Raw genomic sequence first — 17,127 nt, forward strand, 5'->3', positions numbered from 1 at the left:
TTTTTAGGTTTATTTACCATGTTCAATACATGGTAAATCTGACCTGCCATTAAGATTCTCCATGTCAATACGAGTTTGAAGGTACCAAACATGTACAGTTTTTTTGTTATTTAAGTGGTAATAAACCCACCCCCCCAAAAAAAATTTTTTTTTTCGTTTTTGTTGCCATTTTCAGAGACCTGTAATCTGGGATTGTGTGATGGTTTATTTTTTGCGCCCTGAGCTGACATTCGTATTGATAACATTTTGGTGTAGGTACAATGTTTTGATTGCATTTTATTGCAACGTTGCTGCGACCAAAATAACGTAATTCTGGCATTTTGATTTTTTTTTCTCCTTACACAGTTTACAGATCGAATTAATTTATTTTACATTTTAATAGATCGGGTGTTTCTGAACACAGCGATCCCAAATATTTTTTTGTTGTTTTATTTTTAATTGGGCTAAAGGGTGATTTGAACTTGTGTTTTTTAAACTTTTTTAAAACTTTTTACTGTGTTTAACAGTCCCCTTAAGAGACTTGGAGCTGCAATTGTATGATTGCCTTTGTTATGTATAGTAAAAATTATCATCTCTTAGGAGTATCGTGATGACAGGACTGAGGGTATTCAACAGACCCCAGGCAGTCATGACAACCCATTGGCACCCTGCGGTTACATGACAGGCAGGATCAATGACGTGCTTCCTGTCAGCAGGACTTAAAACGCACAGTCAGTGATTTACAGCAGCAATAACCTGGCTAACAGCAGAGGGTGGATCTCAGATCTGCCCGCGGCTGTTAGGGTACTGTCACACAGTGCCATTTTGATCGCTACGACGGTACGATTCGTGACGTTCTAGCGATATCGTTACGATATCGCAGTGTCTGACACGCAGCAGCGATCAGGGACCCTGCTGAGAATCGTACGTCGTAGCAGATCGTTAGGAACTTTCTTTCGTCGCTTGATCACCCGCTGACATCGCTGGATCGTTGTGTGTGACAGCGATCCAGCGATGTGTTCGCTTGTAACCAGGGTAAACATCGGGTAACTAAGCGCAGGGCCGCGCTTAGTAACCCGATGTTTACCCTGGTTACCAGCGTAAACGTAAAAAAAACAAACAGTACATACTCACATTCCGGTGTCTGTCCTCCGGCGTCTCAGCTTCTCTGCACTGTGAGCGCCTGCCGGCCGGAAAGCGAGCACAGCGGTGACGCGGTGACGTCACCGCTCTGCTTTCCGGCTCTGCTGCTTACACAGTGGAGAGAAGCAGAACGCCGGGGGACAGACACCGGAATGTAAGTATGTACTGTTTGTTTTTTTTACGTTTACGCTGGTAACCAGGGTAAACATCGGGTTACTAAGCGCGGCCCTGCGCTTAGTAACCCGATGTTTACCCTGGTTACCCGGGGACTTCGGCATCGCTCCAGCGCCGTGATTGCACCGTGTGACCGCAGTCTACGACGCTGGAGCGATAATCATACGACGCTGCGATGTCACGGATCGTGCCGTCGTAGCGATCAAAATTGCACTGTGTGACAGTACCCTTAGAGGCACTTGATGGCTGATTAAATCAGCCATAAAGTGCAGGGAAAGATGCGGGCTCAGATGATGTAAACATATGTCATCGGTCATGAAGGAGTTAAGTAGCTGCTATTACTGGCCTATTCTGGTCTCTGCTACTAGACTCTTAACCTCAATAGCAGCTTTTTTAGTACCTTCATGGGATTATTGAGCTCCTCGTCTTCACGTTCTTTCTGAGACCGTTTCTCTTCCTCCTCAATTAGCTTTTCCGCTTGGAAGTTTCGTGTAGCTCCATGCTCCATGGCATAGTCTGTATTTTCTGGATCTGTCTAGTAGAACGACAAGTTGTGGGACAGTTACAACTTCAAGTAAATAATGAAAACCAGACCAAAATCAGAACATACTGCAGTGTAATAGTTGGATAACTCAAGTTCAAGGGGGATGACGATCAGAAGGGCCCCTAGACGGTCTGATAAAAACACTATTAAAAGCTCCCCACATTGGTGATCCCGCCATGGTAGGAACCAGCAGCACTTGGCAGGGTCAATGATCCAGTCCGATCTCCCCTTTGCTGTTGGTGCCAGGAGGTGACCGGATCAGCGAGACACCCAGCCGATGAGCGGCTGAGAGGGACCATTTAGGAGCAGCAGCAGCACTCTCAGGACTGCCATTGCCACTCTCCTGCGTCTTCATCCATGTCTTAAGAGACAACTAGAGCAGGTGGAAGAGCAGATCAGACTGTGGCAGCCATAGAAATGTAGCCTGCTTCCGACTGTGTAACAGGGCAGCATGAGGCAATTTCCTATACAGTGCCCCTTTACCTCCACCCCAAAAAATGGATATAGAAAGGTATACTTTGTTTTTTTAACGTATGGCACATAGCACTGTATGCCCATAGAGTGGGGCAGGGCAATGCGTCAATGAGTCAAAGGGGTCTATCAGCACTCTGGGGGGTAACTGAGCTAATGTTCCTCATTAGTGCTGGTAACCCTCTCTGAACCAGTGCCAACGTACCCACAGAGCAGAATTACCGCACCCGATCATTATAACTGTACGGCCTGACACATTTCGCGGTTTTTGGGAATGCAGTTACAAGTGGGGCAAGCAATGGAACATCTACAATACTGGCATCGCCTTCAGATACCATCGTGCAAGGCCGTGCATGTTTATAGCAATATAGGCTATTTTCGCATCATACAGCACAATGACTGTGTACATGGCTTTCTTCTGTCTTCCATACCTTAAAGGTGATTTCAGCTAAGCATCGGGTACATTTGATATAGAAACGGAAGATGGGGAGTCCCAAGTATTGTTCATTTTGCACGGTTTCCTTTCTGGCATTAAACTTTTTTCCTTTATATATGTACTCTCCACATGTTTTACACCTAGAACAGAGAAAAGTGTTCATTTCCAAATCATAGCATGGAATGGGACTTGGGGTACAGGGTTCTGTTCACAGAAATAAAACTACATATAGCACACACTATATATAAGGACTGCACAGCTTTTGTAATACCATGGGTAACGGAGCGTGGCAGAGGCAATGTAGCCAGCCAATGGGTAAAGTGTCACTTCCAACCCCTTCTCCCTGAATGCTGCCCAATCGTCCATGACATGACATTACGCCTGCATATATAGGCTGGTACTGAACGCAATGCTAATGGAATAACAATACGTGGCTAGTAAAAGACGGCTACACTGTGCCAACAAAGCCCATCCTGAGGTAGGAGCGGCCATTACAAGGCTAGTAAACATAGGAGACATATTGCCCGACTGGACTATGAGTTACAAAAACACCACATGGTAATGTGCCAGTCATACTAAGGCTGTGTTCCCACCATGAGCATTTGGTGAGGCAGATTTTCCGCAGCATTTTTGCATCTATCAAATAATTTAGTTACGGTAATTTCTGTTTGTTTTTTTTCCACGTGTTTTTATTGCATTTGTTTTTCTGCTTTTTTGTCTCTTTTTGATAAAAATACTTTGCTTTTGATACTTCCTGCTAACTGGCTTTGATAAAACTTTCTTGATAAAGTCATCTGCGTATTACATGCATTTTTTGCAGACATCAACTAAAAACATATACGGTACGTGTTTTTTAATTGCAGATTTTCTGCATATCATTCAAATCTATGGGGAAAATCCTGAAATAAATTGCATAACTTACGCAAGAGAAATTAAGATGTTGCAGACATATATAACAATAATAAAAAAAAAATTATCGCATCGCAGATCAGTTTACGCACCATAAAAAAAAAGCTCATAGGATTTATAGAAATCCCAAACATTTTGCTAGAACTGTAAGACGCTACATTTTTTGTGCATGAAATTACACGGAAGAAAAACAACCACACTGAATACTCATCATGTGAACCAGGCCGTGGGTCCCTTTACACTCTGTCTCACGTGTGTACGGACAGGGTTTTTACGTTGTAATGGAATCTGTGAGTAGGATCATCCCTCCTAGGAAGAGGAATAACATGATGCCTTGATATCTGTAAGCCAGTATCTTATAGCAGACATATCCACTTTTTTCTTCTATGTAAATGGGCCAGACACTGATCTGCATGAGAGTATCCGAAAGTGAGAAACTCCCTTGAAGAACAATATTTGATCTTTATTCAATATAATTTAACAGACAATAAAACACAATTAATAAAAATTAATAACCCATAACTAGAAGAGGTAAAAGAGTAAACAGCTGAAAGCTGTCAAAAAATTAAATACACCCCCCCCCCCCCCCCCCAAGCAAAAGCTAATGCAAAGATGGAAATACATTTACACATTAAATACAGAGTAAATAATGAAGGTTATATACTGGAATTTTGTGGTATAGATGCCACACCACCCCAGACAGTGCTAGTGCTCAAATGTCTTATTAGGAAGACCCTCCAGAGGCAGGAAATACACCAAAGTCTGGTGCACACACCAGTGGAATATATAATTAAGATCAAATATTGCTTTTCAAGGGAGTTTCTCTTTTTTGCATACTATGGTTTGGTATTCTAATTCCTAATTATTTATAGGACCTGTTTAGGTTATTTGATCGGCATGCGAATCTGCCTCCATAGCTTATATAAATAAAAGGAGGCGTTACCCGTGTGAGATATGTAACTAACACAGAACAGCAGAACTGAACTGTGTCTCATTACAAACACGTTAGCACCTGCAGCTCCCACAGCTCTGCTGCAACACCATTGTCTGCCTATAAGGTGGCAGCTGGTGCACTGAGAGGAACCTGCGGACAGGGCCGGACTGGCCACCGGGCAGTTCTGGCAAATGCCAGAAGGGCCGGTGGCAGTAGTGGGCCGCTCGAGTGTGCCGCTGTCGGCACACTCTCCCCGCTGTCGGCGCACTCCCGGCCCCGTATTCAACTATACCGGCGTCATAGACGCCGGTACAGTTGAATGCAATGATGGAGGAGAGAGCGTCTGCTGACGCTTCCTCTCCCATCATTCCCCGCTCTGCCTGCCGCTGACACTGCGGGTGCGCGATGACGTCATATCATCGCGCACCTGCTGTGTGACCGGGCGGGCAGACTGCAGCTGCTGAGACCAGAGCCAGAGCAGCGCGGGGCAGGAGGAAAGGTGAGTAGAGTGTTTTTTGTTTTTTTTTTATCAATGAGTGATGACTGGATTGTGGAGCTATTGGGGGGGGGCTGTGCTGCATTCCATTCTATGGGCCTGTGCTGCATTATATTCTATGGGGCTGGCTGCATTCCATTCTATGGGCCTCTGCTGCATTATATTCTATGGGGCTGTGCTGCATTCCATTCTATGGGCCTCTGCTGCATTATATTCTATGGGGCTGGCTGCATTCCATTCTATGGGCCTCTGCTGCATTATATTCTATGGGGCTGTGCTGCATTCCATTCTATGGGCCTCTGCTGCATTATATTCTATGGGGCTGTGCTGCATTCCATTCTATGGGCCTGTGCTCCATTATATTCTATGGGGCTGGCTGCATTCCATTCTATGGGCCTCTGCTGCATTATATTCTATGGGGCTGTGCTGCATTCCATTCTATGGGCCTCTGCTGCATTATATTCTATGGGGCTGTGCTGCATTCCATTCTATGGGCCTCTGCTGCATTATATTCTATGGGGCTGTGCTGCATTCCATTCTATGGGCCTCTGCTGCATTATATTCTATGGGGCTGACTGCATTCCATTCTATGGGCCTCTGCTGCATTATATTCTATGGGGCTGTGCTGCATTCCATTCTATGGGCCTCTGCTGCATTATATTCTATGGGGCTGGCTGCATTCCATTCTATGGGCCTCTGCTGCATTATATTCTATGGGGCTGTGCTGCATTCCATTCTATGGGCCTGTGCTGCATTATATTCTATGGGGCTGGCTGCATTCCATTCTATGGGCCTCTGCTGCATTATATTCTATGGGGCTGGCTGCATTCCATTCTATGGGCCTGTGCTGCATTCCATTCTATGGGCCTGTGCTGCATTCCATTCTATGGGCCTGTGCTGCATTCCATTCTATGGGCCTGTGCTGCATTCCATTCTATGGGCCTGTGCTGCATTCCATTCTATGGGCCTGTGCTGCATTCCATTCTATGGGCCTGTGCTGCATTCCATTCTATGGGCCTGTGCTGCATTCCATTCTATGGGCCTGTGCTGCATTCCATTCTATGGGCCTGTGCTGCATTCCATTCTATGGGCCTGTGCTGCATTCCATTCTATGGGCCTGTGCTGCATTCCATTCTATGGGCCTGTGCTGCATTCCATTCTATGGGCCTGTGCTGCATTCCATTCTATGGGCCTGTGCTGCATTCCATTCTATGGGCCTGTGCTGCATTCCATTCTATGGGCCTGTGCTGCATTCCATTCTATGGGCCTGTGCTGCATTCCATTCTATGGGCCTGTGCTGCATTCCATTCTATGGGCCTGTGCTGCATTCCATTCTATGGGCCTGTGCTGCATTCCATTCTATGGGCCTGTGCTGCATTCCATTCTATGGGCCTGTGCTGCATTCCATTCTATGGGCCTGTGCTGCGTTATATTCTATGGGCCTGTGCTGCATTATATTCTATGGGGCTGTGCTGCATTCCATTCTATGAGGCTGTGCTGCATTCCATTCTATGGGCCTGTGCTGCATTCCATTCTTTGGGCCTGTGCTGCATTATATTCTATGGGGCTGTGCTGCATTCCATTCTATGAGGCTGTGCTGCATTCCATTCTATGGGCCTGTGCTGCATTCCATTCTATGGGCCTGTGCTGCATTATATTCTATGGGCCTGTGCTGCATTATATTCTATGGCCCTGTGCTGCATTATATTCTATGGGCCTGTGCTGCATTATATTCTATGGGCCTGTGCTGCATTATATTCTATGGGCCTGTGCTGCATTATATTCTATGGGCCTGTGCTGCATTATATTCTATGGGCCTGTGCTGCATTCCATTCTATGGGCCTGTGCTGCATTATATTCTATGGGGGCTGTGCTGCATTACATTCTATGGGGCTGTGCTGCATTACATTCTATGGGGCTGTGCTGCATTACATTCTATGGGGGCTGTGCTGCATTACATTCTATGGGGGCTGTGCTGCATTACATTCTATGGGGGCTGTGCTGCATTACATTCTATGGGGGCTGTGCTGCATTACATTCTATGGGGGCTGTGCTGCATTATATTGTATGGTGGCTGGCTGCTTTACATTCTATGGTGGCTGGCTGCATTACATTCTATGGGGGCTGTGCTGCATTACATTCTATGGGGGCTGTGCTGCATTACATTCTATGGGGGCTGGCTGTACTACATTCTATGGGGCTGTGCTGCATTACATTCTATGGGGGCTGTGCTGCATTACATTCTATGGGGGCTGTGCTGCATTACATTCTATGGGGGCTGTGCAGCATTACATTCTATGGGGCTGTGCTGTATTATAGTCTATGGGGGCTGGCTGTATTACATTCTATGGGGGCTGTGCTGTATTACATCCTATGGGGGCTGAGCTGTAATGCTGGATACAGCAGTAACTATATGTTATATAGTCGTGTTACACTCCCCTCACTTCTTGTAACCTACAGGTGTACAAAGATATTATACAGTCACCATGTGACAAGTGGGCCTGTGTGACTTCAAATGCCAGGGCTGAATTTTAGTCCCAGTCCGGCCCTGCCTGCGGATGTGTCCGTTAGACTGCTGTACTACTCACCCGAGGACCCCAATACTCAGACCAGCTGTTGGCTCTCCTGACCCGAGCGTGTCAGAAATTCTGTGCAGCTGTCACATTCACAGCTCTGCAGTGAGAGCAGCATTTACATTGCACTGGTAATGCCCCTTTAGTGTAAAATAAGCCCTGAAGGCAGATTCTCAAGGAGATCTGTGTCCCGCCCATAGTCCTGAATAGCTCATTTACATTAATATTTAAAGGAGCAGTCCCATGAATATTTTCTTCATTAAATGTGTATATGCATGTAGTGTAGTGCGACTGTAATATACTCAGCTACCACCATCTTCTCCAGGATCCAGCGCCATTATTCTCTTCTCAGTGACGTCACCGCTCTGCAGACTCTCCAGGTCACGCTGCACCCTGAGCGACACAGAAATTACTTTTACAGTGTGTCTATGGAACGTCAGTACGAGGCTCCATAGGCTTTCACTGTAAAAGAGACTGCTGGCTCACACATAAAGTGATCCGGAGAGTCTGAAGTGTGGAGATGTCACCGAGAAGAAGAGCAGAACGGTGCTGGATCCCGGAGAAGATGTGGAAGCCGAGTATAATACACTCACACTACACGCATATACACACATTTAATAAAAAAACCATGCCTGTGCTCCTTTAAGTCCTGGATAACCATTTTAAAAATCAGTGGCAAGAGACGCAGGCAATTAAAGCAAGACTCTTCAAACAAAAGCGGCCCAATTTGGGCAGATTTTCCCCATGTATCAGAATTGCAGTGAAAGATTTCATCAACAAATCCATGTGAATGTATCCTTGTGACCACGGTATATCCTGAGGAGGGTATACTTGGCAGTACATAGAATTTATGCCTAGTGTTACTTTACATAAGATTTAGCAGGAAATAGACATTGACAATACAATCATGGAGCCCTCTAGGGTGTATCACACTAGGTAGTGACAAAGGGCCAGGGCACAACTGCAATAGGGGCAGCACTAGAGAAGAAAACGACAAATTACAGATGCAACCTTCCCTCTGTAGTGGGTGAAAAGCTTACATTCTTACCTGGCCACAAACGACAACCCTTATGAAGGCTTACCTCATGTTGAACGGGGCCATCAGACGTACCACATACTGACGGTCTTTTGGAAGCTTTAGTTTAGGGATTTTAGATGGGTCAAAATCTGGTGGATAGTATTTCTAAAAGTGGAAAAAAAAGCAAAATGTAGTAATTTTCTATTGTTAGAAGGTCCTGAGAGCTTTACAACGTTGGAGAAGACACTGCAGACAATTCCCATATGAAGCAGCAGATACAGAAGACCAGATAGCTGAAGCACACAGGTAGGTCTTGCTGACCTCCATCCATACTTACCGATGTCCTTTTATACCTTAATTCTGGGGAAAGACTCAACTCTAATTGTGTAGACATTGTCCAAGATGGCTGCTAGCCACAACATGGCTGGTCGGCATATTATGGGTGACCGTTCTCTTACATCTATTACCTCCAGTACTTCATAATAATAAGTGAAATGTGATTGCTGTATTTGACTGGTGGTCATCCCAAAAGTGCCCTGAAACTGGTTTCAGCCATTGATGGAGATACGGTCCTCAAATAGCCTTTGGTAAAACATATGAAGAAAAAAAAATGGCACACCTAGGGCATGTCGACTTCTGAAAAGAATGGGTGACCTTAAAAACACCAAAGTAGTAACTCACTGTAGTATTCATACTTCCCTACTGACTTACGGCCAATAGATGGATACCGTGAAATTTTGTCACAAAAAAAATGCCAAAAATACAGCCGTTTTCTTAAAAGCCGTGTCTGTACAGGTGCCATAACTCATCCATTAGGCAGATAGTACAAGTAAGGGTTGGCTCACACCTGCGTATAGATACGTCGAGTGCAATATGATATATATACATATATATATATATATATATATATATATATATATATATATATATACACATACACCATATTGCATTCCCACTAATGTTATTCAATGAGGCAGTGTTCATCTGTGAGTTTTTCCTCAGCTGGAATCAGGCTGAGGAAAAAAAATTGCAGTATGCTGCGTAAAACAGCTGAGACTCACCAATGCAAGTGAAAAAAACCACACAACTTGCACCCATTAGTGTCTTTCATGTGGCACTAATGGCTGGTTTAACCTAATCAATAATGTAAAGAAAAGACATGGGGTCCCCCTATTTTAGATAACCTGCCAAGGTAAAGCAGACAGCTGGGGACTTAAATTATCAGGCTGGGAAGATCCCTGGTTGTTGGGCCCTTCCGAGCCTAACAATAGCAGCCCGCAGGCGCCCCAGAAGTGGAACATCACATTAGATGCACCAATTCTGACACCCCCAATACTAACCCAGTAAGTAAAAAGAAAAAAAAAAAAAACATGTTCTCCTTTAAAAATGACCCAAAACATTCCCGGATTCCCCAATTAAAAAAAAAAAAAAAAAAGGGGGCCATGCAGGTCCAACTTATTCAATTGCTTCCGAAGACGTGCGATTCCTCATTCTGAGGCTCCATAGGCTTTGAGCAGCAGCCACTATAAGCGGAGACATCAGACATGCAGTGCACGACGCTAGTGTAAAAGTAGCCTTAGAACGAGGAATCGCACATCTTCGGAAGGGCTGGACTACGTCGGACCTGCTGCGTGGGAACTTTGCCTTCTAATTGGTGCATGAGGGATAGTGTCTTGCTTTTGTTTCTCTCTTTTTAGGTCTTTCAGGTTTCCATTTGTGGCCTACGTCACATTCCTTGGACCTGCATGGGTTGTTTTTTTTGCTCTTCGGCTGCGCCATTCATTCCCTATGGGGCTACTGAATGCTGTGCTTGGCTTTTCCCAGCAGCCCCGTGGACAGTAAATGGAGTGGTGGTTGGGCCACTGATTTTATTAAGAGGGATAAAAGTTCCCACTAGTGAATAGGTGACACCGTGTATAGACTGAAACATAAAGTGGGCCGGCACCCCTAAAGGATGCAGTGCCGCACACCCCAGAACTAGACAAGGGAAGGTGGACACAGGTGGTAACTGGACATTCCCTTTAAGTGTGCGATTCTTAATGAATTAGCGCATCATTCGGATGCTGCTGCAACCCCGACATGTATATGCAGGAATCCGTGGTAACCCCCAAATGTCAGCTGCCGGTGGTCTGCTGAGGATTTGCCTCAGTCAATGACCCACTCAGGCGCTACGTGGGAGATTTTCACCTGAGGAAATCTCCGTGGAAACCATACCACTGTGGGAACAGTTTCTCCATAACCAACATGAAGCAGGTAGAGGGGCTCAATGGGGGGCTGCTCATTTCCCTGCTTCTTCCAGAACCACAAGACCCTTATTTCCACGGAGACATGCCCCTGTGATGAGGACCCTCTCACTGCACCCATAGAGCCCCTCTATGGTCTGTACTAATGTGGGGTAGGGCGCATCAGTCTGTGCCTGTGTCCGGCGGCTGCGCAGTACAGACCGGCCACAAACTTACATTGAGAACTTTCCGCTCCGACATTATCGGTCCTCAGGCGTCCCCTCGTCGCACGGAATACACGTCAGTGACGTCACAGCCTTCACGGCCCCGGTTTAACAGCGGTGAAAGTGATGAATCCAGCAAGCGATCACTGTGTCTTCAATAACTGGCACCGCGGCGGCCATTTTCTTGTAGACTCCGCCAGCTTCGCTATGCTGCAGTGCACTGTGTCCTCAGTGCGCTCATTAGCTCCTTACCGACCAGCCCAGACAATAGTTTCATTTCAGCTGTTATTTTTTCAGTTGTTTTAAGACCATAACTTATTTTAAAGCTTTTCTGCGTAGTCCTATAAGGACTTGTTTTTTCTAAAAGGGTATTAAGTTTGGAAGTGATCCCTTACCATAGGGTAGGGGGTTACCTTCCTAATCGCTGGGGGTCCAACTGCAGGGACCTCCACCGACCCTGAAAGCGGGACTATGAAAAGCCCAGTGAGCTAAAGTGGGTGATGTGCACTGCCTCTTCAGTACCTGGACAGCCCCTTCCTAAATGAGGTCGCCCCCTTGTAAAAATAAAAATCCCATATCCTCACCTCCCGCAGCGGTCCAGCAATGGCGCTAGGTCTCCCGTGGTCTGTGTGACATTGTTAGGCCACGTGAGCGCTGCAGACAATCGATGGTTGCCATTGGGCTGCACCGTTTCCATGTCTTCTGCTTTCCCAACAGTCGTCCACAGATAGTAAGAGCGCCAAAGCCCAATAGCAGCCGCTGATTAGCTGCAGGGCTCACGTAACATAACGTCACACAAGCCCTGGGAGACCTAGCGCCAACATTGTTGAAACAGTCAGTGCTAGAGGTGAGTATACAGTGTTTTTATTTTACAAGGGGGAGCGACCTCATTTTAAAAGGGGTTGTCCAGGTAATGGACAACCCCTTTAATTGGAGTGATGACAACCAGCCAAACAGTGCGCTCGGCTACCTCTGGCGGTTCCATTTAAGAATGAATGTAGTGGAGGTGATCAGCCACCATTCCATTCACCTGGGGCTCTTCAGTTCTCGAGATCAGTGGGAGTCTCAGCGGTCGGACCCCCAAAAATTGGGAAGGTACCCCCTATACTAAGGAAAGGGGATAAGCTGGTTCATTCAAAACTACTTCTCTTACCTGGAGGGCTCACACGAGCGTATGCATCATACTAGTGCTGTTTTATCGGATAGCACTCGGACCTATTCTGTGGAATGGGGTGATGTTGATCAATGGGGTTTTTCCTCATACTAATTCGGCATGAGAAAAAAAATCGCAGCATGCTGTAATTACCAGCGCAAATGAGATCGCACTCACGCATTCAAGTCTTTGGGTGCGTGGAAATCCTCAGACTGCTCTCGGATTTCCGCAGACTCACAGAATGGAGAAGATTATCGGGCCCAAACTGTGTGCAGAAAGCGTTATGTTTCACTCTTACATAGACACTTTTCAAACATACACTCTGATGATCCTGTTCAGGGTAAATTGTATGGCATCCTACAGACAGCGTGCTGAAGAGGATTCACCAGGGGCCGACCACCGAGGTGTGGGTGAGAGAACAAGGCAGCGACGGAGGTCCCTTGTTATCGATGACTAAGGACTGAGTTACAGTGTAAAACGCACAAAGTAGGCCTGCACAACATACGGCCCAAGGCCTGTGCGAATGTCAACCTGGGCCAAGGGATAGTTCTTGGTGTCGCCATCAATACGCCTTACACCTCAGGGACTAACACCAAACTCCCTGAGCTCCTTTAACTTGGACCCCGTTTCACAGCCATCTGCACTCCTGAGGTCCCTCGCCAGGATGAGGAACAGCACTGCAGGCAGTGTAGGCAAAGTAGGGGTTGCACCGGCCAGTGCTGCAGTCCATCGGCCACTGCCATCATGGCACCCAGTTCTCCACACAGCTCCACTTAGAGGCGGCTCCCCGCTCTCAGCACTCCCCTGAGCTGCACTAGTGACACCATAACACCGAGGCAATGTCACCTTCCAGTAGGACAGCTCCTCCATTAGACTACATATCCAACACTGCAGCTGCTTTTATCCAGGACATGTAATCCTTACACTGCAATTGCCTGTGCTCTCGAGGATTTCACACCTGCATTTCTTCCTCCTTTAGTAGGGGTTCACTCTCAGGCAGGCATTAGGCCTTAGGTAGTGTTCTCGCATTCAGTTCAGTTTTGGTCCAAACACGAGCAGTTTTTACTGCTTTTAGGTTGCTCAGCACCAAAACATAATCATAAACTTAAATCCCTAGCCTTGTCCATGCGTTAACTAAACAGAACAAGCCCTGGCTACTCATACTCAGCTGAGCTAGCCCCAGCTCAGTCAAACAATATAGCCATTGTCCATAGCAACCCCACTGATAGATACCTGTGGTTTTCTGCACACGACCTGTGCATTTAATCATGGTCATATATGTCAGTGTGGGCTCACCCGAACACTTCATACATAAAAGAGGCACAATCCCACCAGTCTCAGTATCCCCTTTCAGCCTGAGCTCCAGCAACTTCCAGTGCCAAACAGAAGCGTTCAGCTTCGGGCACAGTTAACCCTAAACTAGCTGCAGCTTCCAAAGATTCTCTGCACTTCTCACAAACAGACCGCTTACTGCAGTCTCCATTCAGTGAGAGACCCTGGCATGTCTTCTCTTTCAGCTACAGTTCACATTTTGGCTGATAACTCACCAGCAGCACACTTGATTCTGCTTCATCCAGCAGACTAGAAGTAGAAAATGTGGAGAGCAAGAAAAGCACAAATAGGGTTAAAAACATGGGGTGCATCAGGGAGAGGTATGCTCACCCTGTTTTGTTGCAATGAAGCAACATGTAAAAAGCATGCATCAGCTGCTGCAGGATACGGGTCCAAAGACCGAGGATTATTGAAATAGGTTACAATAGAGTAGGGCCCGGCCAAAAGTGTCTACCTTGTTATGGTGGCGGCTTGAAAAATCTTTTGGCCAAAACAAAATCTGTCAGTTATATGTGTGATCTGGTGATGGGAACTGTTAATATGTGATAGGTGAGAAGTGGAGTTTCACTCAGCAACTATTTTTCTGGAATAATCTGGTTCAGGTATATGATGACCCAGTCGCATGACCCCATCACATGACCGGGGGGAAGGGCCACAGAGTCTGAACAGCCCGGGGCCCTGGCTACCCTTAACCCACCCCTGGTTGGTATACAGAGCATAGGAGGACCTCCAGGTTAATGAAAAAAAAAATATCCTTTATCATACTGCTTATCAGAAAAAAAAACAGTGTCTATACATAAAACACTACAAACAGTGAAAACGTGCTCACCACACACGTGACGGGAGGGAATAAAAGGGTGCTGTCATGGGCTCTGAGAAATCCCGTTATCAGTAAGTAACGAAGTCTTTCTTCTTCCCATATGACAGCACCACAGAGAGAAATTACAGAGAGTTGTAACATAGGGAGGGACCACAGCCTGAAGAACCCTTCTCTCGAAGGTTAGGTCAGAAGAAGAAGCTAGGTCCAGCCGATAGTGTTTGAAAAAGGAAGAATGTGATGACCAAGTGGCAGCCCTACAGATCTGCTCTATTGATACCTCTGACCTTTCTGCAAAGGAGGTTGCCACCGCACTTGTAGAATGAGCTCTCAGACCCTCCAGGGCGATATTGCCACTAGATGAGTAGGCCAAGGCTATTGCATCTTTTATCCATCTTGCCAAGGTATTCTTGGAGGCCTTGAGTCCCTTTCTAGGCCCCTGAAAGCACACAAAAAGAGATTCTTCCTTCCTAAACCTCTGGGAGGACTCTAGGTACTGAACCAGGCATCTCCTAACACCTAAAGTGTGGAATCTTTCTTCTTCCCTATTCTTAGGGAACAAAAGGAAAGAAGGATTACCTCTTGGGATCTATGAAAACGAGATGCTATCTTGGGCAATTAAGCAGGGTCCGGTTTTAAAATAAACCTATCATCTAGAATTTTAGTGAAGGGAGGGCCTGCAGATAAGGCCTGTATGTCGCTTACCTTTCGGGCTGATGTTAAAGCCACAAGGAGGACCGTTTTGAATGACAGGACCTTGAGAGGTATGGAATCTAGGGGTTCAAATGGAGGACCTGTTAGGGCTGATAGGACTAGATTTAAATCCCATGGCGCTAGATTCTGGCTAACAATTGGCCTGGATCTTGCAGAGGCTCTAATAAATCCTGTCACCCATGGATTGCCTGCTACTGTATATCTTGATTATATAGTGCCCCTAGGGCTGCCACCTGGATTTTTAACGTGCTGGTCGCCAGGCCTGGTTCCAATCCCTTCTGCAGAAATTCCAGAATTACAGTGATTGGAACCCTGTCCTGGACTCTTACCCCTGAGGTGGACAGAAATTTCCTCCAGGTCTTACCATAAGCTCTAGTGGAACAATTTTCCTACTCTTTAGCAGGGTGGATACCAAATTTGGAGAAAAACCTCTATCCCTCAACAGCACCCCTTCAAATTCCATGCTGTCAAATGAAGGTTCGCTGCCTGAGGGTGGAACACCGGTCCCTGAGAAAGAAGGTCCGGTAGAACCCAAGGACATCATCCTCAGCCAGGAGAACCAAGTTCTTTTTGGCCAAAAGAGGGCTATTAGTAGTGTTGAGCGATACCGTCCGATACTTGAAAGTATCGGTATCGGAAAGTATCAGCCGATACCGGCAAAGTATCGGATCTAATCCGATACCCGATACCAATACAAGTCAATGGGACTCAAGTATTGGAAGGTATCCCTGATGGTTCCCAGGGTCTGAAGGAGAGGAAACTCTCCTTCAGGCCCTGGGATCCATATTAATGTGTAAAATAAAGAATTAAAATAAAAAATATTGATATACTCACCTCTCCGACGCAGCCTGCATCTTACCGAGGGAACCGGCAGCCTTCTTTGCTTAAAATGCGCGCGTTTAGTGCCTTCCGTAACGTCACGGCTTCTGATTGGTCACGTGCCGCCAATGTGACCGCGACGTGACCAATCACAAGCCGTGACGTAATTCTCAGGTCCTAAATGCCCAGAATTAGGCATTTAGGACCTGAGAATTACGTCACCGCTTGTGATTGGTCGCGGTCACATGGGCGGCACGCGACCAATCAGAAGCCGTGACGTTACGGAAGGCACTAAACGCGCGCATTTTAAGCAAAGAAGGCTGCCGGTTCCCTCGGTAAGGTGCAGGCTGCGTCGGAGAGGTGAGTATATCAATATTTTTTATTTTAATTCTTTATTTTACACATTATATCGATCCCGATACAACAAAAGTATCGGATCTCGGTATCGGAATTCCGATACCGCAAATATCGGCCGATACCCGATACTTGCGGTATCGGAATGCTCAACACTAGCTATTAGTATTATTCTTGGTTTGTCCTCCCTGACCTTCTGTAGAACCGCTGGGAAGAGAACGGCCAGGTGAAAGGCATATGCCAGGCTCTGAGTCCATGTGATCATAAAAGCATCTAAGGCCTGAGGGTTCCCTCTGGGATCTAGGGAGCAAAAAAAACTCTACTTTCTTGCTGTTTACATTGGCAAACAGATCTATGACCGGAGCCCCCACATTTCCACAATCTGTTCGAAAACAGACTGATTCAGAGCCCACTCTGAGTGCGCCTCAGAAAATCTGCCTTTTGAATTTCTACACCCCGAATGTGTAGTGCGGATAGGGATAGGAGATTGTTCTCTGCCAAACTGAAAATCTGGGATGTTATATTCATTAGGGACCAGGACCTGGTTCCCACCTGATGGTTTAGATCAATACTTACTCGATTGTCCGAAAACACCGGCACATGATGACCCTGTAGAGCAGTGTTTCCCAAACTCCAGTCCTCACGGTCCCCACGGGTCATGTTTTCAGGATTTCCATAGTGTTGCACAGCTAAGACAATTCCTGATGCCTTGATGATACTTCCACTACTTGCACAATACTAAGGAAATCCTGAAAACATGACCTGTAGGGTCCGTGAAGACTGGAGTTTGAGAAACACTGCTGTAGAGTATACAA

The 17,127-nt window shown here is 46.3% G+C and overlaps 1 protein-coding gene across 1 annotated transcript in view; it reads right to left on the reverse strand.

Moving 5' to 3' along the window:
- The window catches only part of YJU2 (YJU2 splicing factor homolog), a 52,395-nt gene extending 41,057 nt beyond the window's left edge, over nucleotides 1–11,338 (reverse strand). Inside the window, exons 1-4 of the mRNA XM_077273188.1 lie at nucleotides 11,137–11,338; nucleotides 8,742–8,842; nucleotides 2,743–2,887; nucleotides 1,697–1,831 (exon numbers count right to left, since the gene is read on the reverse strand). Coding sequence (XP_077129303.1) covers nucleotides 1,697–1,831; nucleotides 2,743–2,887; nucleotides 8,742–8,842; nucleotides 11,137–11,160 — 405 coding nt within the window. The 5' untranslated portion in view covers nucleotides 11,161–11,338. The remainder of the gene's footprint in view (nucleotides 1–1,696; nucleotides 1,832–2,742; nucleotides 2,888–8,741; nucleotides 8,843–11,136) is intronic.
- Between the last annotated feature and the right edge of the window lie 5,789 nt (nucleotides 11,339–17,127).

This window comes from Ranitomeya variabilis, chromosome 1, assembly GCF_051348905.1.
Source record: "Ranitomeya variabilis isolate aRanVar5 chromosome 1, aRanVar5.hap1, whole genome shotgun sequence".
Taxonomy (NCBI): Eukaryota; Metazoa; Chordata; class Amphibia; order Anura; family Dendrobatidae; genus Ranitomeya; species Ranitomeya variabilis.